Source organism: Leptonychotes weddellii, chromosome 2 (genome assembly GCF_054177405.1).
Source record: "Leptonychotes weddellii isolate Sample4059 chromosome 2, ASM5417740v2, whole genome shotgun sequence".
Lineage (NCBI taxonomy): Eukaryota > Metazoa > Chordata > Mammalia > Carnivora > Phocidae > Leptonychotes > Leptonychotes weddellii.
In genome coordinates this window covers 42,393,292-42,420,373 of record NC_138370.1, presented here as the reverse complement: position 1 = coordinate 42,420,373, position 27,082 = coordinate 42,393,292, and the positions used below count along the sequence as shown (strand labels likewise).

The 27,082-nt window shown below is 35.0% G+C and overlaps 1 protein-coding gene across 2 annotated transcripts in view; it reads left to right on the top strand.

Moving 5' to 3' along the window:
* Positions 1-27,082, top strand: part of HMBOX1 (homeobox containing 1) — an 82,149-nt gene that overhangs the window by 3,035 nt on the left and 52,032 nt on the right. The window contains exons 2-3 of one of the 2 annotated variants that reach the window (XM_081810669.1): positions 15,057-15,135; positions 24,731-25,207. In XM_081810669.1, coding sequence (XP_081666795.1) covers positions 15,113-15,135; positions 24,731-25,207 — 500 coding nt within the window. In that variant the 5' untranslated portion in view covers positions 15,057-15,112. Of the gene's footprint in view, positions 1-15,056; positions 15,136-21,413; positions 22,646-24,730; positions 25,208-27,082 lie in introns of those variants that run through there. The other variant, XM_081810672.1, reaches the window with a different exon arrangement.

Here is a 27,082-nt window from a genome sequence, read left to right as displayed (position 1 = left end):
GTAAATATTTGTTGAAAACATAAATGAGTGAATACAAGGTGCTACAGGATTGAGGCATAAAAAGAAGTGCCTATAGGGAAATGGGATACCAAACAATTATCTCATATTTTTTGTTATGATATTGTTTCTCAAAATATGTTAAACTGTATTAATCCCTCTCCAAGAAATATTTGCCGGGGGCCAACTATGGACAGCTTCTGTTTGCATATTTATAACAATTCTGAACTCAACAAAACCTTCCAATGACATGCATTTATAGAGACCCTGCGTTTCTGGATGACTAAGTGGAATTTTTGCTTTTATTTATTGGTAAACTAGTGTGAACACTAACCTGGGAGTCAGGGTTTCTGGCTCCTATTATCGATTCTTTTTTTTTCATCTGTAAACAAGGTGATTGGAAAACAGTGTTAACATCTATTCTAGCTTAATCTAAGATTTTATGATTTACCTTAGTATATCTTAATGAAATCTCTTACTCCAATTGTATAATTATTTCATTTATTAAACTCTGGGAAACTGCTGGGATAGGAGAAATGCAAAACAGGAAGAAAATACTGGATCTTTCAGAAATGCAGAACCACAAGTTTTTGCTCTGGAAGTTGTTTATCAGTATATTATGTACTCTGCCTGCAAAAGAAAATAGAGGCTTCAAAGCTGTATGAATGCTTGAGCCATGGATCAAGGCATGTGGATTGGTTCTGTGAGTAAACTGTTATATTTTAACAACAAAATATTCTAGATGTATGTCAATAGGAATCTTTTTGTGTATGTTAATCAAGGGGATAGTTCTGTTTTTGAATGATAGTAACACAGACTTTAAAAATTAATTTATAATGATGATAGACTCTGTTTTCAAATTAAATTTTCCTGTTGTAGTGAAGTAGAATTCTATCAAAGTTACCTTCCGTAATGAATAGCGATTTAAGTTTATTTTAAGTTTTCAGCTTAGAGTATTGATTGGTATGGGAAATAATAGGAAACATTTTGGCTAACATTATTCTCAAAATTGTCTTCATGCCTAGACATTACATTTTATACACCAGATATGGCATTGCCATATTAGAGTTCTTTCTTGTTCTCTAAACCAGTAATTTCCAAGTAGCATTACCTCAAGAGCTGTTTAAAAGTGTTCATGGAAAGGTGCCTGGGTGGCTCAGTCTGTTCAGTATCTGACTCTCGGTTTTGGCTCAAGTCATGATCTCAGAGTTGTGGGATCGATCCCTGCATCAGGCTCCACGCTCAGCGTGGAGTCTGCTTGAGATTCTCTCTCTCTCTCTCTCCCTCTGCCCCTTCCCCCCGCTTGCACACACTCTCTCCCTCTCTAAATAAATGAAATCTTTAAGAAAAAAAAAAAAGTGTTCATGGATCCCTACATCCAATTATTTGGATTCGGTAGGTCCAGAGTTGGCTAGGGATTCTGTGCATTTAATTCTGATGCACAGCACAGTTTGGGAACAACTGTTTTAAACCGATGTGGAGAGGAAATGCTGTTTGCTACAATATATTTGTACTGCAATTCAATAAGAATGAAGTAGGGTCATGGTGTAACTTAACGGTAACAACTCTGTGAGAGTCAAGCACCCTGAGACTTCCATAGTAGGGAATGCAAAATAGTATGATATAAACAGTAGCCACTTCATGTATTTTAAGCTTAAATAAATAAAATCTGAAACTACAAGTCCTTCAGATATAAAAGCCACAAGAAAGTGATGTCTAAACCGACACAGGTGTAAAGGTGGTCATGGTTGGAGTCAAGTACATTTGAGGCCACATATAAAGGCAAAGATGTTGGCTCAGCCTCTGACCTAAGGATAAGTGTTTCCTAACATTTCACAGCATAGTTCAATAGAGTTTAGTGACCTTCTGTTAATAATAGAGAAATGTATATTTTTATTTTCAGGTTATATCATTGTTTTAGAATGGAAAAAAGTAGGGAATATTTTGAAGGTAACATCAAAAACCACCAAAACCTGTAACAACTTTATTAGACCACCATAGTAAACGCTAGAAGGTATGTGGCAGTCATATGGCTCCTCTGATTAATTGTATTTATTGATAAAGCTTCAAGATCATCCAACAATGAAGTATAGTAACCTAGAGACTCCTTTCTAGAAGCCATAAAAAATAGGAATGTTCAACCCTCTTCTATCTATTCATGAATTAGTTCAACAAATATTGTAGTGCCTGTTATGTTCCAGATACTACTTTAGGAGCAGGATCAGATAATGGACAATAGTGACACAGATAATAGACAATGTAAATATGTGATATGCTGAAGATTAATATTTGCTTAGAAGAAAAAGAAAGCAAAAGTGAAACTGTTTTCCTTTTTTAAAAAAGCTGAGTTTAGGGAAGGGAAGTCCGGGATAAAAAAGAGGCCTGGTTCAGTTAACATCATAGATGTTTAATCACTGCCTCTTGAATGAATGTGCAAAAAACTTGTCTGCAAATTTAGTACACACAAAATTGAGTTGGTAGCAGGAGTAAGTAATATAATTTTAGGTCTAGGACAAGAAAACTAATAGTTCCCTGTATTCTGCTCTGATTAGGCTCTTTATAGAAGTATTGTGTTGAATTTGGGGAGCCGCTTTTTAAGAGAAGACAGGATCATGACAAATGAAGAAACTGTCTCAAACTGGAATCAGGACTGGGAATATTTAGCATGGAGACTCTTCGCAAGATTATGCAGATAATTTTAAAACCTGCCTTGTGGAAGAGAAAAGAAGAAATTTAGACTGTATTGATTCAGCCAGACAAGTGTGTTGAAGTTATAAGAAACCGTTTAGAATCTATAAAAGGAAGATCTTTATCAGCAAAACTCTCCCATTAAATTTCCCTGTCACTGGAGATGTAGGAAAAGCTACATGAGTCTATAGGTCTTTAAAAATTTGACAAGTAGTATATGTAATAATTCTTTTGGAATAAAAATCTCTATGATATGCGGTATCCTTTAATCACGAATCATAAGGAGTAAAACCTGATGTAAATATAAGATTTTTTTAGTGGTGTATCTGTTGCTTAACTTGTTGCATAGTAGCTATCACAAATATTGCCCCTGAAAAATGATAAAAAACTGTATCCCTAAACTTATATTTGCAGAAAGGTGAAGCCTGATGTAAGTACTTATATAGTTACAGTTCTAATAAGAAAAGGAAAGTCCATTAGCTGATTGACATGGGCAAGTAGTGTCTTGTGTTAATTCCCTACCTCAGGGGATTGTGAGATTAAATGAGTTTGTATGTGTAAAGCACTTATCCAGTGAGTGTCTGGCCCAGGGAAGTGTACATTAAATAGTGGTAGTAGTTGTTATTTACAGTTTTATTTATTTATTTATTTTTAAGATTTTTTTTTTATTTATTTGACAGAGAGAGACACAGCGAGAGAGGGAACACAAGCAGGGGGCGTGGGAGAGGGAGAAGCAGGCTTCCCGCTGACAGGAAGCCTGATGTGGGCCTCGATCTCAGGACCCTGGGATCATGACCTGAGCCGAAGGCAGATGCTTAACTACAGAGCCACCCAGGCGCCCCATTATTTACAGTTTTAAACTACCTGGAGGCATTATTTGAGAAATTAATATTCTCATCTAGATGAGTTTTTAAAAATTCGTACTATCTGTGGTTCTGTTTTCCTCACATCACCAAGCATTCTTCACTGTAGAACTCTGCATGTACCTCTCAAATCACAGCTAAATGTGGTAAGGCCTCATTTATCTAGCATTGTCCAGGGGAAAGTGTTTGACATAAATGAAACAACTTCTCATTAACTTCCTAAAATGTAAACTTTTAACTATTTCAACTTTTAAAAACAAGTGTATCACATACTTTCCTGCCTTTTGTGTTTAAACAATAGACCCCTAAACATGACTTTAACTTTTTGATAAGTTAGTGTTATATGTATGTATGTATAATTAAATAGTTGTTTTCATGTATTTTGTTCTTTTCAGGGAGCTGTCATTTTTTTCTGTGGTAAAGCTTTTTATACACTCCCACCACTTTCTAAATTTCTCTAATCTACTCTGAATTTGGAAACCAGATATTCAGGCTTGCTAAGAATTACATGTTAAAATGATTAAGATGTCTGGAATTTGCTTGAAAATAATTAACAACTCCCCTCCCTTAATTATTCAAGCTGGGTGATAGGCACTTAAGCGTTTATTACTCTGTTCTAACTGCCTTTGTACATATTTGCAAATTTTCATAATAAAAAGTTTTTTAAAACCACCGTTAGGGAAAGAAATTGTATGGTAGCTATATGCAGGTCTATGTATATTCATTTCTTAATTTTTATCTTTATATGGATTCACAGGAAACTTAGTATTTATCTTTGGACAAAAGGACTGAGAGCTAAGGGGAAGGGATGTTCACTTTATTTTTTCTAGTGGAGTTTTTTAGGACCTTTTTTACCTTCATGTATTATGTTTATTGATCTCTTTTTAAAAAGATTTATTTATTTATTTTAGAGAGAGAGAGAGAGAACATGAACAGGAGGGGCAGAGGGAGAGGGAAAGAGAATATCAAGCAGACTCTGTGCTGAGCATGGAACCTCACACGGGGCTCTCAGTTCCATGACCCTTAGATCACGAGCTGAGCTGAAACCAAGAGTTGGATGATTAACTGCACCACCCAGGCGCCCCTTATGTTTATTTATATATTTGTGTGTGTGTGTGTGTGTGTATGTTTCACTGGGTATCTAGTCAGGAAGAGGGTTCACTTCTATAAATTCTATGAATTCACAGTCTCTCATTTGAAAATACTAATAGCATCTAACTTAACAGGATCATGAAGCTGTGTACCTCTGTATTTTAACACATTTTTACTTTATTTTAAATAGACAGTTTAAATGGTAACACCGGGTTCTGTGTGTGGTGCTGAATGGGCAGTAAAAGGAGCTCTGTAATCTTTGTTTTAAAATTCTGAGAATTCTTTTTTGGTATCCAAATCTGGGCATAAGGGGTGACTAATTGATGTTTGCAATGTCTACTGTCCCCTCTCCTTTTGATGGCTTGCTCACACTGCCTGTGCTATAGCTAAGTTAACTCTTCACCCTCTCTTATGCTTCCCTTTCTTCCTAAAGCCTTATACTTCTTGTTTATTTCTTTCTTCCTTGATTTAAATATTCTGTCCTTCCTGTGTTTACTATTATTGAGTGAAACATACATTCTGAACTGCACAGCATAAATTCAGTTGTAAATCACCACTGATATACTGGATTCACAATTAAGCATTTCCTGAAGGTGGGAGTATAAATTATTTCCTCTTTGGGAGGCAATTTGACAAAACCTATCATAACTTAAAATGTATATACTCTTTGTCAAACAGCTTCTCTGCTGGGAATTTATCATAAAGTTATATTCACCTTTGTACAAAGATGTATGAAGAAACTGAATGGTGTTTGCGTGGAAGAGAAAAAGGAGTTTGGGGTGGGAGGCAGACTATAGGTCTTTTGAAGTTCATCTTTTCTTTAAAAAAAAAAAAAAAAGACAAAAAATTTCACCTTTTCCTTTACCATTTTTTATGTTACAAAGAAAAAGTGGGGTTAAAAAAAAGCCGTCTTACTACCTGTGGATTATACAGCATCTAAAGGTTCTTATTCCTAATGGATTTTCTGGATTATATTTTTATAATATAATAGTATATAGTATATAGTACAGTAGGCTGCTTCTTTGTTCAGCCTGACTTTGTGTAGGATTTTGACAACTCTAAACTAATCATTTGATAATTGAGTCCATTTCTGATATTAGGAATTTTTACAATTTTATTGCATAAATGTATATGTATCTATATGCATTTATCCTTCCTGACCATATTCCAAATACACATATCCATCCTTAACCCCAACTCCATTACCTGATGACCATCTGTTTTTCTCTCTGTGCTCATGTACTTACATATGTGTGTATGTATGCATATAGCTATACCACTGACCTAAGACATACACATACAAAGGGGGTTTTGGGTTGTAGTTTTTTTTTTTTAAACCTGATCATATTATACTCATTTGATTGCATTTTACTTTTTTTTACTCAACAAGTACAATGTGCAAATCCACCACCAAGGTACCTAATAAAACTAATTTATTCTTTTTTAATGATTGCATTGTGTTAATAGATCAAATTGTAATGTATTCAGCCATTCCCGTATTGATTGAAAAACTCTGTTTATAAAGGCAAGGAATTAGAAAATAAGTGACAGTAAACATCTTTATACATATTACATATGATTACTTTTATTTCTATATGGTAGATTCCCAGGAACTGGACTACTAGGTTAAAGGTATAAGTACTTTAAATTTTATACATCGTGCCAGATTCCTTCCAAAAGGATGTCATAACTCATTTAGGTAATGAAATAGGACAGTACCATTTTGAGGAGATATTATCCGTCTTTTAAATTTTGCTAAAATGATATCTCATTGTTAAACCACATAATTGTTACTTCGCTTTTAGTAAGTTTGAGTATTTTTTATGAACTTGACAACTTGGGTCTGCTCTCTCTCTATATGTCAGATATTTTTTCCGGTTTAATTGCTTAGTTTGTTTATGCTTTTTTCATTTTTTATGTCTAGGAAACTTTAAACTTTTATATCTATCTTTTCAAGTTTCTGCTCTTTGTTAAGATTGTTTAGAATACTTGTCATCTTATAAATTATGTTGTAGAATGTATTGCTGTGATTTATTTTTTTCATTTGTCCTTCTTTATACTACCTGGAGTTTATTTATTTTTTTATTTTTTTAAAGATTTTATTTTTATTTTGAGAGAGAGAGAATGAGAGACAGAGAGCATGAGAGAGAGGAGGGTCAGAGGGAGAAGCAGACTCCTTGCTGAGCAGGAAGCCTGATGTGGGACTCGATCCCGGGACTCCAGGATCATGACCTGAGCCGAAGGCAGTTGCTTAACCAACTGAGCCACCCAGGCGCCCCTGGAGTTTATTTATTTTTTAATAAATAATGTAAGATAAAGATCTTTTTATTTTTTTGCTAGATGATAACCAGTTTTGTGGTGATCAATTTAAAAAATAAGTTCTCCTTTCCTGCAGAAATAGAATTTAACTTCTGATTTGTACATTTTTTTCATATGTGCTGGAATCTGTGTTTAAGTTCTTTGTTCTGTTCCTCTCATCTGTATCTATTCTTAAGCCAATGCTGTATTGATTTGATTAGGTGTCTTTTTTTTTTTAATTTTTTATCATGTTATTTTAGTCACCATACAGTACTTCATTAGTTTTTGATGTAGGGTATTCCATGATTCATTGTTTGCATATAACACCCACGTGCTCATTGCAATATGTGCCCTCCTTAATACCCATCACCGGGCCAACCCATCCCCCCACTCCCCTCCCCTCTGAAACCCTCAGTCTGTTTCCCAGAGTCCATAGTCTCTCCTGGTTCGTCTCCCCCTCCAATTCCCTCCCTTCATTTTTCCCTTCCTTCTTCTAATGTCCTCCATGCTATTTCTTAGGTTCCACATATGAGTGAAACCATATAATTGTCTTTCTCTGCTTGACTTATTTCATTTAGCGTAATCCCCTCCAGTTCCATCCATGTCGATGCAAATGGTGGGTATTCATCCTTTCTGATGGCTGAGTAATATTCCATTGTATATATGGACCACATCTTCTTTATCCATTCGTCTGTTGAAGGGCATCTCAGCTCCTTCCACAGTTTGACTATCGTGGACATTGCTGCTATGAGCATTGGGGTGCTTGTGCCCCTTCTTTTCACTGCAACTGTATCTTTGCGGTACATACCCAGTAGTGCTGGGTCATAGGGTAGCTCTATTTTTAACTTTTTGAGGAACCTCCATACTGTTTTCCGAAGTGGCTGTACCAACTTGCATTCCCACCAACAGTGTAAGAGGGTTCCCCTTTGTCTTTTGAATGTATTCTGAAACATGATCAGTGAAGTCCACTTTGTAGTATATGTGCTGCCAAAGCGAGCACAGTGAAGTCCACTTTTGGTTTTCTCCTTTTTCTGGGTGGTTCTTGGACTTTCTGCTTTATAACTTTAAGATCCTATTTTTAAATTAGAGAATAAATCTTTTGGGGTTATTTCTCAATGCAGTCATTTATAAATACTGGGGCAAAGTACTGTGAATGAAATATTTTTCCCATTTTTGTAGGTGTTTCTCTCTAAACTAAATTTTTTTATTAATTTTAACTGTATTGTATCGTACCTCTTTTTGATTATTTTTATTAATTTCAGTTTTCTTTTACTAGAATTGCCTGCATTTTTTTTTAAAAAAAGATTTTATTTGTTTATTTGACAGAGAGAGACAGCGAGAGAGGGAACACAAGCAGGGGGAGTGGGAGAGGGAGAACAGGCTTCCCACCCAGCAGGGAGCCCAATGCGTGGCTTGATCCGAGGACCCTGGGATCATGACCTGAGGCGAAGGCAGACGTTTAACCGACTGAGCCACCCAGGTGCCCCTAGAATTGCCTGCATTTTGTAGGCATTCCATCAGGTCATTAGCAAAAAGATATTTTTCTCTTTCATTCTGATATTTAAGTCAGTTAATTCATTTTCATGTCTTAATTAGTTGCTATAATCTTCAAGTCAGTGTTGAATTAGTGGGCTTCCTGTTTTTTTTTTTTTTAAGATTTTATTTATTGAGAGAGAGAGAGAGCACGAGCAGACTGAGGGGCAGAGGGAGAAGCAGGCTCTCCACTGAGCAGGGAGCCTGATGTGGGGCTTGATCCCAGAACTCTGGGATTATGACCTGAGTCGAAGGCAGACGCTTAACCGACTGAGCCACCCAGGTGCCCCTGGGCTTCCTATTCTAATCCCTGTAATAACATTCATATGGTTAAAATAATAAAAAAGTTTCCTGTAAACAGTCTCCTTCCCACCCTTTCCCTAATCTTTTCAGTTTCTACCTTGTACTCAAAGTAACCACTGTTGCTGGTTCTCTTCCACAGATCATCAAATTTCCATACAGAAGCAAGTTCTTAATATAGATAAATACATAAACACACACACATGTACATTGTATGTACATATTTATTGTGTTCATGCGACCTTAATTTTATTTGAAATGGTTATAGTGTTTTGCTACCTAATGGTACTTGCTACTGTTCTTTTTTCAAAAATGCTTATTTTTTTTCTATTTTTTCCCAAAGAGCTTTTGTTAAAAATGGTTGCTGAATTTTCTCAAATGCCTTTTCAGCATCTATTGATATAATGATATGATTTTTTCTGCTTAATTTGTTGATTTATTAGATTGTTGATTAAAAAGGAACCACTCTCATATTTCTGCAATAATTATAGTAATATATATAATTTTTGACATGTGGCTGGACTTTGTTGTCTACATTGATTTTTTAAAATTTAGAATTATACTTAACTTTTAAGTGAAATTGCTTTATGAGTATATTTTATGTGCTAGTACCTTTATTAGATTTGGTATTGAGTTGTTTTGACCTCATAAATGACTTGGAAAATTTTTTGTATTTTTCTATGGCTTAATATTATTAGAATTATGTTTTTTTAAAGATTAAGAATCTGCAGAGAATCCAGCTATCTGGATATCTTTTTCTATAGTAGGTTTTTAATTACCTTTAATTTATGGTGTTTAATTCTACTCAAGAATTCGTTGCTCTTGGGTTAATTTTGATATTTTCTTTTTTTTTATTATTAATTTATTTGAGAGAGAGAGAATGAGATAGAGAGAGAGAGAGCATGAGACAGGGGAGGGTCAGAGGGAGAAGCAGACTCCCCGCTGAGCAGGGAGCCCGATGCGGGACTCGATCCTGGGACTCCAGGATCATGACCTGAGCTGAAGGCAGCCGCTTAACCAACTGAGCCACCCAGGCGCCCTAATTTTGATATTTTCTATTTTACTGGGAAATCATCTTCTCTTCTAGGTTTTCAAATGAATGCCATGAAATTAAATTAGTGGACTTTTTTTTTCAGTTTTGTCTTGTTTTCTTAATTATCTCCTATGCTTATGTTTTTATTTCTCTTTTATTCTGAACCTTGTGAGTTTTCAATCTCTCTTGTTCCCCCCCTTTGTTTTACCCACTCATTAGACTGAGTGATTATTTCATCATCATTCAAAGAGATACCTTTTAGATTTATTTATGTTCTCTATAACTTTTTTACTTGTTGATTTTAAATATCTCTTAGTTTCTTCTCCTTAGCTTATTTTGATATATTTTGTTTCTTTTTTCATTTCTTTTTTACAGTGTTTTTCTCCCTTGCCTTTTAGAAAAATTAAAATTGTTAAAGCCATAAATTTACTTGCAAATATAAATTTTGCTGGATCACATGGGTTTTAATTATTTTTATTCTATTTTTTGTCATCTCATCGTTTTTAAGGAAAGAAATTGTAAATATTTTCTGAATTTTTGAGTTATCTATCTCTGAAATTAGTTAAAACTTTCATTATGACCATGTTTATGATCAGTTATGGTAATGAACATAGGAAAAAATATCTTTTTTGTTAGAGGGTTACAAGGTATCTTTTAAAAATCATATTTATTGATAATATAATTAAATTTGTGTTTTCTTCTTTCCAACTGTATTTGTCCATTCTAAAAGGTATACTGAAATTACTCAGTATATTTGTATTTTTAAAAATAAATTTATTAAAGTCCTAATAAGTTTTACTTTATTACCTATGTTTGGTATATACAGTTTTTTAACTCTTACATTTTAGTCATAAGTTGTGTATTTTATAATTGTATAATATTTTTCTTTATCCTGCTAAGTACTTTTGACCTTAAAATTATACCTTGACTGATACATGCTTCTTTGCAGTTACCTGAAAACAAAAACTCTTTTCCCTCAAAAGATGCTCATTGCTTGCCCTGGTGGCTTCTTGACCTTGAAAAGATGAGACCTTTAGAATACTTTTATTTTCTGCCTCTCTTTCTTTTTCCCCTTATCCTCTTCTTCCTCATGAGATCTTGGAAGTATTTTTACTTCTGCCTACCTTCATCTCACCTGTCTACAACTCTTTTACTTTGAATAGTTTAGAAATTTATTAAAATGTTTATATGATATAATCTTTTTGTTTCAAGAGTCTTTATCATATAAGTTATACATTCCTAGACATTTGGTTATTATTTAAATGTGTATTATATAATATAAACTGAAAGTTTCATTGATTACAATATTACTCTTTTTTTTCATCTTCCCTGTTACCACATCTCTTTTTCTGGTTTATTTTTTCTTAGTTAGAACCTTTCCTCAATTATTTTTCTTAATTGGGGTGCCTGAGAAAATACACTCTCTGAATTTTTGCATATTTGCAGTTTTTTTTCATGTATCAAAATGTAAGCTTTGTTGGCACAGGATTCTTTCATCACTATCATCTGTGAATGTTCTTTAACTCTATTTTTTAAATTATTTTTTAAAGATTGCTTTATTGGGCGCCTGGGTGGCTCAGTTGGTTAAGCGACTGCCTTCAGCTCAGGTCATGATCCCAGTGTCCTGGGATCAAGCCCCGCATCAGGCTCCCTGCTCTGCAGGGAGCCTGCTTCTCCCTCTCCCACTCCCCCTGCTTGTGTTCCCTCTCTCGCTGTGTCTCTGTCAAATAAATAAATAAAATCTTTAAAAAAAATAATAAAGATTGCTTTATTTTAGAGAGAAAGAGCGTGCACGCAAGGGGGGGACAGCGGTAGTGGGTGAGGGAGAGAATCTCCAGCAGATTCCCCACTGAGCACAGAGCCTGAGAGGTGGGGGGCTCGATTTCATGACCCTGAGATCACAACCTGAGCCGAAATCAAGAGTCAGACACTTACCCAACTGAACTACCCAGGAGCCCTCTCTTTTTAAAGTACAAAAGCTGAAGGGTCCAATGAGGAGCTGATTAACTTTTATAGGTTACTTGCTTTTTAGAGCTGGGTGCTTGATGTGATCCAGCATCCATGAACTTTTATCCCTAAAAACCTCTTTTTCTTTTTTTTAAGTTCAGATTTTTTTTCTTTTTTGAAGTTTTTTTTGAGTATAGTTGACACACAATATTACATTAGTTTCAGGAGTCCAACATAGTGATTCAACAACTCTAAATGTTATGCTGTGCTCACCACAAGTGTATCTACCATCTGTCACCACACAATGTTTTTGCGATATCACTGACTGTATCCCACATGCTGTACCTTTTATTCCCATGACATAACATGGAAGCCTGTATCTTCCACTTTTTCCTTTACCCATTTTGCTCATCTCCCCCCACCTCCCTTCCCTCTGGTAACCATCAGTGTATTTTTCTCTATTTATAGGTCTGATTCTGCTTTTTGTTTCCTTGTTTCATTTGTCTTATTTTTTAGATTCCATATATGAGTGAAATTATATGGTATTTGTCTTTCTCAATCTGACTTATATCTGACCCTCTGGGTCCATCTTGATATCTCAGATTCCATTTTTTTTTATGGCTGAGTAATATTGCGTTTATATATGTATATATGGCACATCTTTATCCATTCATCTATCAGTGGACACTTAAGTTGCTTTCATATTTTGGCTATTATAAATAATGCTGCAATAAACATAGGGGTGCATATATATTTTTGATTTAGTGTTTTTATTTTCTTTGATAAATACCCAGTAGTAGAATTACTGGATCATAAGGTAGTTCTATTTTTAATTTTTGAGAAACCTCCATACTGTTTTCCATAATGGCTGCACTATTTTACATTCTCACCAGCAACACCAGGAAGGTTTCATTTTCTCCACATCTTTGCCAATACTTGTTATTTTCTGTTTTTTCGATAATGACCCCCCCTTTTTTTAAGGTTTATTTATTTGAGAGAGAACACGTACGTGCGGGGTTGGGGGGACAGAGGAAGAGGAAGAAAGAGTCTGATGCAGGGCTCATTCTCTCTCAAGATCTCATGATCTCATGATCATGTGATCATGACCTGACCTGAAACCAAGAGACACTTAACTGACTGAGCCACTCAGGCACCCCTGATAATGGCCTTTCTAATGGCTGTGATTGTAATATTTATTTAAACTCATTTAAATAAATTTTAATATTTATTAAACTCGTTTTTAAAACAATTTTTTAAAAATCTGTCCCCTATGCAGGGAGGGCTTTGTGACATTGAGTCTGAGAATAGAGAACTCATAGCACCACTTTACTTGCTTACTCTTCTGTCCTTAGAATATTTTAGTTCTATTGAATATTTTAAGCCCATTTATACCCATAATATAAATAACATAAACTCAGTGATTTGCAGTACACCCAAGTCTGTACCAGTGACTTAATCTCAGTTTCCTCACCTGTGAAATGAGGGTCTTTGGTAATTTACTTCCTAGATTGTCTGATTTAGTTGTACCATAGTCCTCATATTTGCAGAATAAAGGTCAGGATTGCTGTGAGACATTTACCAGCCTTCCACAGACTGTGGAAGTCTTCCCTTTCTAGCCTATGTATTTCTCATGCATATATGTAAAAGGCCAGCCACATAGGTCTACTTAATCCTTAAACCTAGCTCATCATCTCCTTTAACTGTTCCTTCTCCCTGGAATCTTCTTCCACTGATTCTCACCTGCCTTCACACCTAGGTTTGGTGGAAGTCTTATTCTGATCTTCAGATAACAGCTGAGATCTCACTCTAGGAAGTCTTCCCAGTTCTCTGTAGCCTAAATTAATCTCTAAATTGTTACTCTCATAAACCTTGTATTTTTAGTCTTATCACATTATGCATTTTATTATAGAGGTGTGTGTGTGTGTGTAATTTTTATTTGACCTTCTTCTACAGTTTAATATGCTCCTACACTACTGGGACCATACCTTACTCTTATTATGACTTTGTGCCTCTGTCAGGACAAGTAGATCTTTAATATATTTTAACTGAATTTGAGCAAGAATGAAAAATGTATATTGACCAGTAATCAGTTTTTTGGCTTAGTTTGGATATTTTTGCAATCAGCAACACTTTTAGTAGATTTTCTTTGTACTTTATATCTACTTTTTTTTAGGACAGGTATTTCTTAAGTCAGCAAGAAAATTTACTACAACAGGAACTTCATTAAAGCTACAACTTAGGATATGCAAATGTGAAAGGTTTCTAACTTTACCCTGTACATTTCGCATATATCATTAGTCACTGTTAGACACTTCAGCCTTGCTTAATATAATTCAGTGCTGAGTGTGTATTTTAATGTGAGAGTTTTGACATCAACATTTTTAACTTTCGTATAATTTATAATCTTAACTTTGAGTTAATGGAAATTGTTGCTTCTATAGATTGTGGTTTAAAACTGCTAATAAGTTCAGTCAGTAATACATGATCTTTAGCTCCTAAGTCGTGAATAGTAGATTTCATTTTTTGTTAAAATCTATGTCTGAATTGAAAGGGGTCACAGGGTCTGAATGGTGAATAAAGCAGTAGAATGCTAATCAGAAGATAGAAGTACTAGACTCACTCTATTATTAACTTCCACTGTGTTCAGTAATCTAAAATAACATGGATACTAATCTCCTTTTTAAATTGTTAATAATAGCCCCTGCTACTTGATAGTTTGTGAAGTGCTTTCATTGCCATTTTAAAAAAATGTTTTAACTTCTTGTAGCTCTTTGAGGTAGTTATTGATCATCCCTGTTTTATAGATGCAGAAATTGAGACTTAGAGAAATTAAGTCACTCAAGATTTGGGTAACAGTAAAATAAGTACTAATATACTTGGAACTAGACCCCAGAATTTACCCCACAGTTAAGACCTTTAGCTGTAGTCATGTTGTGGTGGGTTTTTTGCTTAGAGGGTGCTGCATAAATGCACTGATATTACTATCAAACAGTGTTCTCAAATGTCACAGTAATATATACATTCCATCGCACATTTATATCTGTTTCCCTTGGTGGTGTCTGATAACATTAAATTTCAGGAGTATGATTTTAATTACTTTTTCCAAGTAAATAACTGTGAAAGCTATTAATATTTTTTTATTTTTTAAATTTTGCGTCAAACGAAGATTTCATCTTAAAAGTACAAAATAATTTTAAAAACATGGTTACCTGATGTTGACTGTTAATATCTTTAAGTTATATAAAATTTTTATTCAGTATTTGATTAACAAGTATTTCTGAATTTTTCTGTCTTTATTCTACAGAATGGTTAATAACGCTGATCATCTCTAGGAAGGATATTGATTCACCTCATGTAAAGTATGCTCAGTTCCTTTCCAGTGGTGTAAGTATCTAGTCCTTTTCTTAATTTTTATCTTCCCAGTTGTTTTTAATAAAGTGAAGAAATCATTATGATTATGACCCAAAAATGACAGCAGGCATTCATAGAGTTGAAAGAATTTTTTCATAATCATAGTGGAAAGGAATGAATTTTCAAATCTATCAAACTTTCTCTTTTACCATTTGTTTTCTTTTTTTTTTTTAAAGATTTTATTTATTTGACAGAGAGAGACACAGCAAGAGAGGGAACACAAGCAGGGGGAGTGGGAGAGGGAGAAGCAGACTCCCCGCCTAGCAGGGAGCCTGATGCGGGGCTCGATCCCAGGACTCTGGGATCATGACCTGAGCCGAAGGCAGATGCTTAACGACTGAGCCACCCAGGCACCCCTTACCATTTATTTTCAACTTTGAAGTCTGACATTCATTTTTAACATAAAACTACTCTACTAATTATTTCAAACTTCTTAATAGGTTAGAAACTTACAAAATAGATGGCTAGCTAGTGTTAAAATTCCTTGTGACAAGCAGAATATTGGAAGCATATTACCTTAACCTTGCCTTTGTGTGCAAACTCCGAAGCACCTTGGCCATTTCCCTTTACCTCCTGGAGATAATAATGTAGTTAAGCCTGTTAGCTAATGTCATCGGTAGCCTTTCTTTGGAGTCAGGCAAAAAGTACCAATTGAGATGGTGGTATTATGTTGAGAGTTTTTTGTGCTAGGATATGAACTGTAACCACTAGTTCGTATTAAATAGGCCTCTGAATAAAAGTATTCCGGGAATTTCAGATATTAGAGAAGATAAAGTATCTATTAGCTCATTAAGTGCATCTTTAGAGTCTAATGCAGAGTGCCTTTAGCATAAGTATTTTCTAAAATTTGGTGCAGTCTGTGTTTCGATTAAATTCCTTCCGTTTTGTTTGACAGTTCTATAATCCAGTAAGTAGACATTAACATAGATTTTCTTTATTATTTGGGTTTTTCATTAAAGTTTTTTTCCTCTCCCATTGACTCTATCATATATCAAAGAATCTCTGGAATAGGCCCAGGTGTTGTGAACTGTAGCCTGAGTTTCTGCTAAATAGCTATATCCTTGGGAAATGGCATGGCACTGCATTGCTTTTGGCCTTAGTTTTTTTTTTTTTTAAATGATATACTTACTAATGGCTGTTTTTAATAGCCATTAGAATGTAAGCATCATGGGGCGCCTGGGTGGCTCAGTTGGTTAAGCGACTGCCTTCAGCTCAGGTCATGATCCCAGGGTCCTTGGATCGAGCCCCACATTGGGCTCCCTGCTCAGCCGGAAGCCTGCTTCTTCCTCTCCCACTCCCCCTGCTTGTGTTCCCTCTCACGCTGTCTCTCTCTTTCTCTCTCTCTCCCTGTGAATTAAATAAATAAATAAAATCTTTAAAAAAAAAAAAAAGAATGTAAGCATAATGAGGCCAGGAGTTTTTGCCTGATCTGTCCCTTGTTGAATCCTTTCTGCCAAGTACATGGTCTGACATATAGGCCATATTCAGTAAATGTTAGTTGAATGAATGATTTTTCTCTAAATGGTGTCCAGTTCCCTGATTCCACACCTAATTTATATTTCCACTCTATAAACTTGCAGATTTACTTCGATTTTTTTTCCCCAGACATGTATAAGGTGGCTACAGTAAGAAAATTTCAATCTTAATCAGTGGTAATTTAAAAATAACTATTATGTAGTGTGATTGGCACATTGGAATATAATCTCATTTTTCTCAAAGTCTTTTTATTATGAAAAGAACATTTTTGTACTGTTGTTTGTAGTCATAGCCTCTAATCTTTTGTTTTAGTCAGTTCTCTATTGGTTTGAATTACAGAATCATCTTATCATACTGTCAAGCTCAGTCCCCAGTAAATCTTCATTTCTTATTCTCACTTCTTATCATTTTATTTTTTTATTTTTTTTTTTAAGATTTTATTTATTTATTTGACACAGAGAAAGCACAAGTAGGCAGAGCGTCAGCAGAGAGAGGGAGAAACAGGCTCTCCACTGAGCAGGGAGCTGGACGTGGGGCTCGATCCCAGGACCTGGGCATCATGACCTGAGCTGAAGGCAGCCTCTTAACCGACTGAGCCACCCAGGCTCCCCTCTTACCATTTTAAACTTTAAGATTCCCACTCCTTTGGTGATAATAATAATTGTGAAAGAGGCTAATGTGCCATAAATAGTAAGAAGGGTCTGAGTACATCTTTAGTTGATGGATATTACGATTACCTCTAGAATGTAAATACCAAGTATGTGAAACAAAACTAACTTATGAGTAGTTCATATTTTGCCTAGTCATTCTAGATAAAAGGATAGCAAGCAGAATCAAGCTGAAGAAGATGCTAAATGCTGTTATTTTAATAAACTCTTAGTAACTGTTAATGCTTTACAAGTAAGGTGGTAATGTCATTTTTGCACAGGTGATTTCAAGATTAATCATTTGTAAATGCTTTAACCTTCTTTGCTCTATATGTTTGTAAAATTTAGTTTAAGAAAGTGTTCTGGACCAAATGCCAATCTAAGAAGGGTTTAGGTACAAATCCAAGTAGGGATAAAATTTATTATGAAATAGGTTTACTATTACGGTCTGATAGTGTAGTCTTTTGGAATATCAGTTTATGAACTGAGCCATAATTCCTGAATTTAACTGTTCTTTTATGCTTTAAACATTGTGTTACTGCAGTGTCAAAATTCTTCTCACATCATTTTCAATTATTGTTGGCATGAGTCTGCATTCAGATTAGTCATTTAAATTGAAAGACATTCCTTATCCTGTGAATAGCTCTTGTGCTACATAAGAAAATTAATTCAGTTTTTATATGTTATCTTTTTCTGTTGTAAAAGAATTGCTGGTATCATGGATTTAGATGACCTTTGGAGGTCATTTACTGCTATAATTTCAGGATTACATGCTTAAACTAGGTAAATTTTGAGAAACAAAGTGTGGAAATGACAGGCTGTACCTTTGTTTATGTTAATGCACATGGAGATACTATACTTGATATCCAAGAAAACTTCTAATCTTGGCATTTTCTCAGTGAAATATGGTACATTCAGTGTCATATGCATGATTCGACCCTGGTCATGCCACTATCATTCTACTCTGTAGGGATCATGCATTCCATTTTAGCATTTGTAGATCTTTTCACATTAGGTGTATCTTTGTACTAGGGACCTCTCTTGGTGCAAGGCACAGACATCCAATTTAAACAAGGTATAGCATAAGGGGAAATTTATGCTCTTATATAACAAATATAGAGGACAGAGATGTAGCAGGGACTCAGGAATTACTAGAACAAAGAGTATGAACACTGCAGAGCTTTCTCCTTTGCTCTGCATTTCCTATTATGTCTGCTTTATTCTCCTACAGAGTCGCTTATTTCACACTGTGAGGAATGTATCAGACTAATATCTTCCTGCAGCTGAGCATGGTTATAGTGACTATCCATTTTCCTGCTGATCTAACCTAAATATTTTGAGGAGAGCAAGGCTTGGCTTCCTTATGTGCCCACCGTGTTGGCTAGGAGGTGGGGTATTACAAGTGGCAGGCCCAAGAACATGTGGTTGGAAACAGTGAGGCACTCTAGGCAGAAAAAATAATACATATGTTCTGTTATCTCCTTTTATGGCTTTTGGAATAAAAGTGTTTCCCATAGTGAATCTGAAATGACATAAAATACTAACTTGTTTCAGATACTGTGAATCTTGATAGTTCTAGTATAAGCTTTGGGATGGTACTTTTCAATAACAGGTTAAATTCATATAAAATTTATTTTAGTTTTATGCTGTCATACAGTGTGCTGCTCCATACAGAAAAAGGTTTAAAGAATTATACAGATACTACCTGCTCTGATATAAATAGGATAGGAAAATAAATAGGAAAAAATCAGGATTGATGTTTTTTGTCCATATAATAAAAACAGTTCTCGAAGTCTCATTTAAACTAAGGTCAGTTTAGGGTGTATTTTGAAAGCATTAAGACTGAAGTTAGCAAAGGACAGGTCTACTTTATTTACAAGGGGAAAGAATAATGTATAGAAACCTCAACTTACCAAATCAGTAAATTCAGGGGTTAATTATTTGGATTACTAAAGGGATTGGGCAGTTACATTTATTTATTTATTTATTTATTATTTTAAAATTTTTTTAAAGATTTTTAAAATTTATTTGAGAGAGATAGTGCATCACGAGCTGGGGGAGGGGCAGAGGGAGAGAGAGGGACAGGCAGACTCACAGTCACTGAGCAGGGAGCCCGGTGTGGGGCTCGATCCCAGAACCCTGGGACATTTAACTGACTGAGCCACCCAGGAGCCCCTGTTTTTTAATTTCTAATTTTAATTCCAGAATATTTAACATACAGTGTTATATTAGTTTCAGATTTACCATATAGTGATTCACCAATTCTGTACATTACTCAGTGCTCATCATGATGTGTACTCTTAATCCCCTTCACCTGTTTCACCCATCCCTCACCTACCTCCCCTCTCACAGTTTGTTCTCTATATTTGAGTCTGTTTTTTTTGTTTGTCTCTTTTATTCTTTGTATTTGTTTTGTTCCTTAAATTCCACATGAGTGAAATCATGGTATTTGTCTTTCTCTGACTGACTTATTTCACTTAGATTTATACTGTCTAGTTCTATCCGTGTAGTTACAAATGGGAAGATTTCATTATTTTTATGACTAATATTCCCCTCTCTCTCTCTCTCTCTATATATATATATATACACACACACACACACACATATATATATATATACTACATCTTCTTTATCCATTCATCTAACAGTGGACATTTGGGCTGCTTCCATAATTTGGCTATTAATAATGTTGCAATAAACATAGGGGTGCATCTATCTTTTTGAATTAGTGTTTTCATTTTCTTTGGGTAAATACCCCGTAGTGGAATTACTGGATCATAGGATAGTTCTATTTTTAATTTTTTGAGGCACCTCCATACTATTTTCCACAGTGGCTGCACCAGTTTGCATTCTCACCAACAGTGCACATGAGTTCCTTTTTCTCCACATCCTCACCAATACTTCTTGTTTCTTGTGTTTTTGACGTCAGCCATTCTGACAGGTGTGAGGTGATATCTCATTGTAGTTTTGATTTGCATTTCCTTGATGATGAGTGATGTTGAACATCTTTTCATGTGTCTGTTGGCCATCTATATGTCTTCTTTAGAAAAATGTCTATTCAAGTCCTCTGCCCATTTTTAAATTGGATTATTTGGGTTTTTTGGTGTTAAGTTGTATAAATTCTTTATGTATTTTGGATACTGACCCTTTATTGGGTATATCGTTTGCAAATCTCTTCTCCCATTTAGTAGGTTGTCTTTTAGTTTTGTTGTTTCTTTTGCTGTGCAGAAGCTTTTTTTTTTTGATGTAGTCCCAATTGTTTATTTTTGTTTTTGTTTCCCTTGCCTCAGGAGACATATCTAGAAAGGTGTTGTCATGGCCAGTGTCAGAGACACTACTGTCTGTGCTCTCTTCTAGGATTTTTATGGTTTCAGGTCTCACATTTAGGTCCTTAATCCATTTTGAGTTTACTTTTGTGTATGGTATAAGAAAGTGGTCCAGTTTCACTCATTTGCATGTAGTTGTTCAGTTTTCCCAACACCATTTGTTGAAGAGATTTTTTCCTATTGCATATTCTTGCCTCCTTTGTCGAAGATTAATTAACCACATAATCATGGGATTATCTCTGAGCTTTCTGTTCTGTTCTATTGATCTGTGTGTTTATTTCTGTGCCAGTACCATACTGTTTTGATTACTAGTGATTTGTAGTATATCTTGAAATCTGGGATGGTGATACCTCCAGTTTAGTTCTTCTTTTTTCCAGATTGTTTTGGCTATTTGGGTCATCTGTGGTTCCATACAAATTTTAGGAGTATTTGCTCTAGTTTTGTGAAAAATGCTGTTAGTGTTTTGATAGGGATTGCATTAAATCTATAGATTGCTTTGGGTAGTATGGACATTTTAACAGTATTGGTTTTTACAATCCATGAGCATGGAATATGTTTCCATTTGTTTGTGTCATTTGGCATCTGCTTTTAAAGAGAAGTTCCTAGGATTAGGGTTTAATACATTGCTAAACACTGATAGAGCAGACAAATGGCTAAGGGTTATAGCAGAAACTAAAGTATTAAGTGTCTCTTATAAGCCACTTGGAAAATGTTCACATAGCTCTTTCAACAAACTTTATTTAAGCCTAATATACCTACTGAAAATGCACAGATCAGTAGTCACTACTTGGTGGATATTCACACTGTATATACCAGTGTAATATAACTAGCATAGAACACAGAACATTACCAACACTGCATAACATTTTAATAATAGATCATTTATGTGAAGCCAGGTATATTGTTCTTTTGAAATTGGTCAGGAGAAAAAAATAAATGAGTTACTCTGGTTGCAGTTTTCTCATCTCTCCCAACTAGATGATGATATATTAGGGAGGGGGTTATATTAAGCTAACAAGTAGTAAAGTACAGTTGTAATATCCAAAGCATTTAAAGATTTATTTATTTGAGTGAGAGAGGGTACGAGCTCGTGAGCTGGGAGAGGGCCACAGGGAGAGAATATTCAAGCAGACTCCTTGCTGAGCCAGGAGACTCACACAGGGCTTGACCCCACGACCCATGAGATCATGACCTGAGCCAAAACCAAGAGTCGGACGTTTAACTGACTGAGCCACCCAGGTGCCCCATAGCCAAAGCAGTTAGAATAGCTAATGATTGGAAACAGTCTATGTGTCTAAAATAGGATGGATAAACAAACATGTAGTATATTCCTATAACGAAGTACTACTCAACAATAAAAAGGAACAAACTGCTGATACACACTACATTGGACATGAATCTCAAAAACTTTATGCTGAATGAAAAGAGTACATAGAAATTCCATTTATGTAAAGTTCTAGAACAGGGAAAACTTATCTGTGATGGGAAAAATCTGAGCAGTGGTTCCCTGTGAGAGAAGGGGCCAAGGATTAACTGGGAAGGGGGCACTTCTTGGGATGTTAGTTATATTCTGTATCTTCACAGGCGTTTTCACAGGTTATGTATTTCTTTTTTACAGTATGTACTTCTCAAAAGTCATAGAATGGTAAACATAAGACTTGTGTATTTTCTTTTATGTAAATTTTACCTCAAAAGAAAAAACCTGAACAAATACTGGGTTCTAATTAATGCATTGCATGTGGAAGTATATAGGAGAAAGTGTACAGTTGTCTGTAACTGATTTTAAAATGCATAAAAAATAAGATGAATATAGGTATGGCTACATAAGGGAAGGGATAGTTAAGTTATAAAGCAAATAAAATGTTAACAGTAAAATATAGATGGTTAGTATGTGAGTGTTCACTGCAAATTTCTTTTAATTTTTGTGTATGTTTAATGTTTTTCATTATAAAATGTTGGAGGAAAAACCCAGGCAATCAAGAAAGAATGTAATAATCATGAAAATAGGACTTGTATCATGGATAGCTTGTCACAGTGAGTATTGGAAGACAGCGGAAGATAACATACAAGTCTAAGGCAGACACTGCAACCTGTGACACAAATGGCTTGCAGCATGTTATTTGTGGTCCACAAAATGTGTTTGTTTTATTTTTAATTAGCCTGTCTCTAAAAGTAGAGTGATTTCACATAAAAATTCTAGATTTCTGCCTGCTTATTTTTAGAAGGATTTGAAAGACAAAATCAGTGGAACAGAGTAGAGAATCCAAAGGTAGATAGAGATTTGTGTGGAAATTTTGTATATGAAAAAGGTTGTATTTCAGATTAGAGGAGAAGAGACATATTACTCAGTAAAGCATATTGGACAGCCACCTATGCATTTGGGAAAAAATAAAGCTCAAATCCTTTCACACTCATTAAGTAAATATAAATTCCAGGTGGAGCAAAGGTTTAAATTTAAAAACCTATTACTAGGACCTCTAGTCCATCAGTAGAGTGGTTTTATCTAAGTGGTTTTTTTTTTTTAAGATTATTTATTTATTTATTTGACACAGAGAGAACAAGAGAGAGAGACAGAGAGCAAGCACAAGAGGGGGACCGGCAGGCAGGGGAGAAGCAGGCTCCTCGCTGAGCAAGGAGCCTGATGTGAGGCTCCATCCCAGGACCCTGGCATCATGACCTGAGCCGAAGGCAGCTGCTCAACTGACTGAGCCACCTAGGCGCCCCCTGTCCAAGTGGGTTTAACTGGAGACTTAAGAGTTCAACAGCCTATATCCCAAATCATAGGATTCCAGTAAGTCCCGCTATATGTTGGAAAGCAGAATAATATATGATTTTGGAGTCAGTAAGATCTAGGTTTAAATCTTTTTTCTACTCTTAATCAGACTTTTTGCAAGGTACAGAACCACTCTGAAACTTAGTTTCCTCAATGATGAGTCAATATAAGATTTTAAAAGTCTGCCACAGGACTTTGTTGTGAGGATCAGATGAAATTACATTCTCTGAAACTCTTGCCTAATGCCTGCCTAGAAGTGAATGTTCAGTAAATTTTTAGTATAGAGGGATGAAGAAACAGACTTTGAACAGCTGTGGGGAACTGGCCCAGAACAGATGTTTACCTTAAAGGATGAGAAAATTCCTTGACATTTATTTCCGTTATCAAACATTTATTAAGAGCTTACTGTATGCCATGCATCCTATTTGGTACGAGAACTATAAAAAAAATCTTTAAAAAAATCTTAAATTAGGAAAGTCAGGTTTTATAAGAAAGGAATTCAAGTAGTGAGAATTTTTAAATTTGATAATTCACTTAATATTGTTATGACTGACATTTTCTGGCTTGCTACAGTTTCTTGTGTTAGTTAAAGGAAACATAATGTGGAAGCAATTTCCCAAGAAAAATGAATAGTTTGGCTGCAACCATGAAAGATCCATTTCTCGGGATAACTATTAAGAGAGAATGCATTACAGAGATGAGATACTAAACAAAATTGCTAAGTGGTGGGTGAAATGGTGCTTAATAAGTTTTTTTATGTACCTTCTTACTTTTCCATTTAAATTTTTGCTGGTTATTAGTATTTGCCTGAGCTTACCTTACCAAGTCATTTGTTTACACTAAATGAAGATACAGACTTCCTAGGTCAGTTTTACTGATATTTATTAAAACAAGATAATACAAACTGTTTTCACAACAACTTTTCATTAATAGTACTCTAATGTAGAGTAATGAATTTGAGATGGAAAAAACACCTGTGAATAATCACAAATGGGCTAGGACAAAAAGTGTATGTATGTAATCTGTTGTTTGGTATTATTGCCATAACTGAAATTTTGGTTCAGATATTTACCAAATTGAGGAAAGTGTAAATTGTATGCCATATGAAATTGGGTTTTGTGTTACACCTAATATCCATCTGCTAATAAACTCAGTAACTGTACCAATCCATTTGCCATGACAACATTTTAGCATGGAGTGATAATAACTGTTGTAATAATAATGTGTTAATCATTTTCAGTAAAGAAATTGATGTAGAAATATTTTGCATCATCTCCTGAGCATTCTCTATAATGATATGTTCTTTGGTACATGTTGTAAATAAAAGGATTTTTTTTTTTTTTTAGTTTGCTGGAAACCATGTCTCACTATACAGATGAACCCAGATTTACCATAGAGCAGATAGATCTCCTTCAGCGCCTTCGGCGTACTGGAATGACTAAACATGAAATTCTCCACGCCTTGGAAACTTTGGACCGTCTTGATCAAGAGCATAGTGACAAGTTTGGAAGAAGGTCCAGCTATGGAGGAAGTTCTTATGGAAATAGTACCAACAATGTTCCAGCATCTTCCTCTACAGCTACAGCTTCCACACAGACCCAGCATTCTGGAATGTCCCCATCTCCTAGCAACAGTTATGATACCTCCCCACAGCCTTGCACTACCAATCAAAATGGGAGGGAGAATAATGAGCGATTATCCACGTCCAATGGAAAGATGTCACCCACTCGCTACCATGCAAACAGCATGGGTCAGAGGTCTTACAGTTTTGAAGCCTCAGAAGAGGACCTAGATGTAGATGATAAAGTGGAGGAATTAATGAGGTTAGTTCTTTTGCTTACTCAGAGTCCCCAAAATGTCTATGTTCTTAGATTGGTTTTGAGTAATATACTGTATTTCAGCTACTTACCTATAGGAACTATGATTTCCCCCTCCTCCCCTTGGAGATGAAAGAAAATATTTTCAAATTTTATGATTTTAATTCAAATTTTGTCTTCTCTACCTTAGCCCTCTTTGCTGCTTGATAACAGCCTTTTCCATTCTGTTTATCAAAGCAGAAGTTAGCCTTCTCTTTATAGTACTAATTGCTAACATCTGAATTTTCTGAATTGTTAACACATTCTAATCCTTAGAGTTTTCTGATAAGATGATTTTATCATGATACAGAATTTGTACACTTAGTTTTTCACTCTAACATACCACAACAAAATAATTTTGAGCACCTATTATATAAAAAGCTGTGTTCTTAGGAAGAAAAATAGACATGGTTTCTACCCCTAAGAAGCTAAAAGTTCTAATTTAATAGATGCCACACACACACACACACACACACATATATTATCTATTACAAGGTAAGTGTAAGCCTTTGTTGTTTTAAACACTGAGAAAAGAAGTCCACTTTCAAAAGAGGTAATTAGGAAGGGCTTCACACTGGACCTGGAACACTCTGAGGCCAGTAATCATGTGATTTTTGAATGTTGTTTCCAGGATCTAGAATTGTCCTTGGCACATGCTAAGGGTTTAATGTGTTAAGTGAATGGATGAATTTGAGCTAAATCTAAAAGGATAGCTTTTGTTTTGAAATATAGGAACTTTATTTAAAGTTAAGGGAATAGTAAAAGGTAGAGAAGGCAAGGCATGTTTAGTTTTATAAAGGTTGCGTGGGCTAGACGGTGGTAATAAGAATATTATATTAGGATGCAGTACAGGTTTGGGAAGATCTGAGTTCCACACAAGTAGTTTATGTTTAATTTGATTGGCATTAAGGATTTTTTACAGGTCTGTAGGAATAGACATAAAAGCATTATTTTCAATAGATTATCACTACTGTAGTAGGAGGAAAGCCTGCAGATAGATTAGTTACAGTAGATAAAGAAGCTGTAGCACAAATTTGTCAGAATAAAGTTAGAACCTATAATTATGAGTTATAGTTCTTCCTAAGGATTTTAAGACTAAAGATAGTATAATGGTGACTTAATATTGTATATGGAAGATCTATTCTATAGTACCACAGTGGTAAAATCTTTTAAATAAACTGTCCTGACTTTATTTTTAGGGTAGCACTGCCTCATATGGAATTATGAACTAAATGGACTATTGCATCTAGATTCCAGTGTAATTCCTGTAATGAATAGTTTCATAGAGCAGCCATAGAACCCTGTTACTTCCACTCCCCCTGCTTGTGTTTTCTCTCTTGCTGTGTGTCTGTCAAATAAATAAATAAACTTAAAAAAAAAAACAAACTTAAAAATATAAGAGATCAGTTTGGTTTTGAATTCATTTTCACTTGTTAAAGCAGCTGGCCACAGTTCAGATGTTCCTTTTGAATTTAACATGTGTATCATTGTCATGATTGAGAGGGAGAACCATTGCAGCAAGTAGAAGTTACTTAAGTCATTGAAATATGACAAGGTTAGCTTTTAATTATCCTGAGTAGAGAGATATCAACAATAAAATTTATACTGTTGCTGTCATTAATCAGTTTTAATAAGCTTTTAACATAACAATTAATTCCCAAATGTGTATTAGACTACCACAAAATTTGGGGAAACTTTCTTGTTAACAAAAGGCTCTGAAGATTGGCCAAGGTCTAAAATTTGACTACAAGGGTCTAAAAACGTAACTACTAGCTCTTACGTTGGCATAATGTTGTAATACAACTATGTTCTCAAAATAAACAGAAAACCTATTTAGCAATG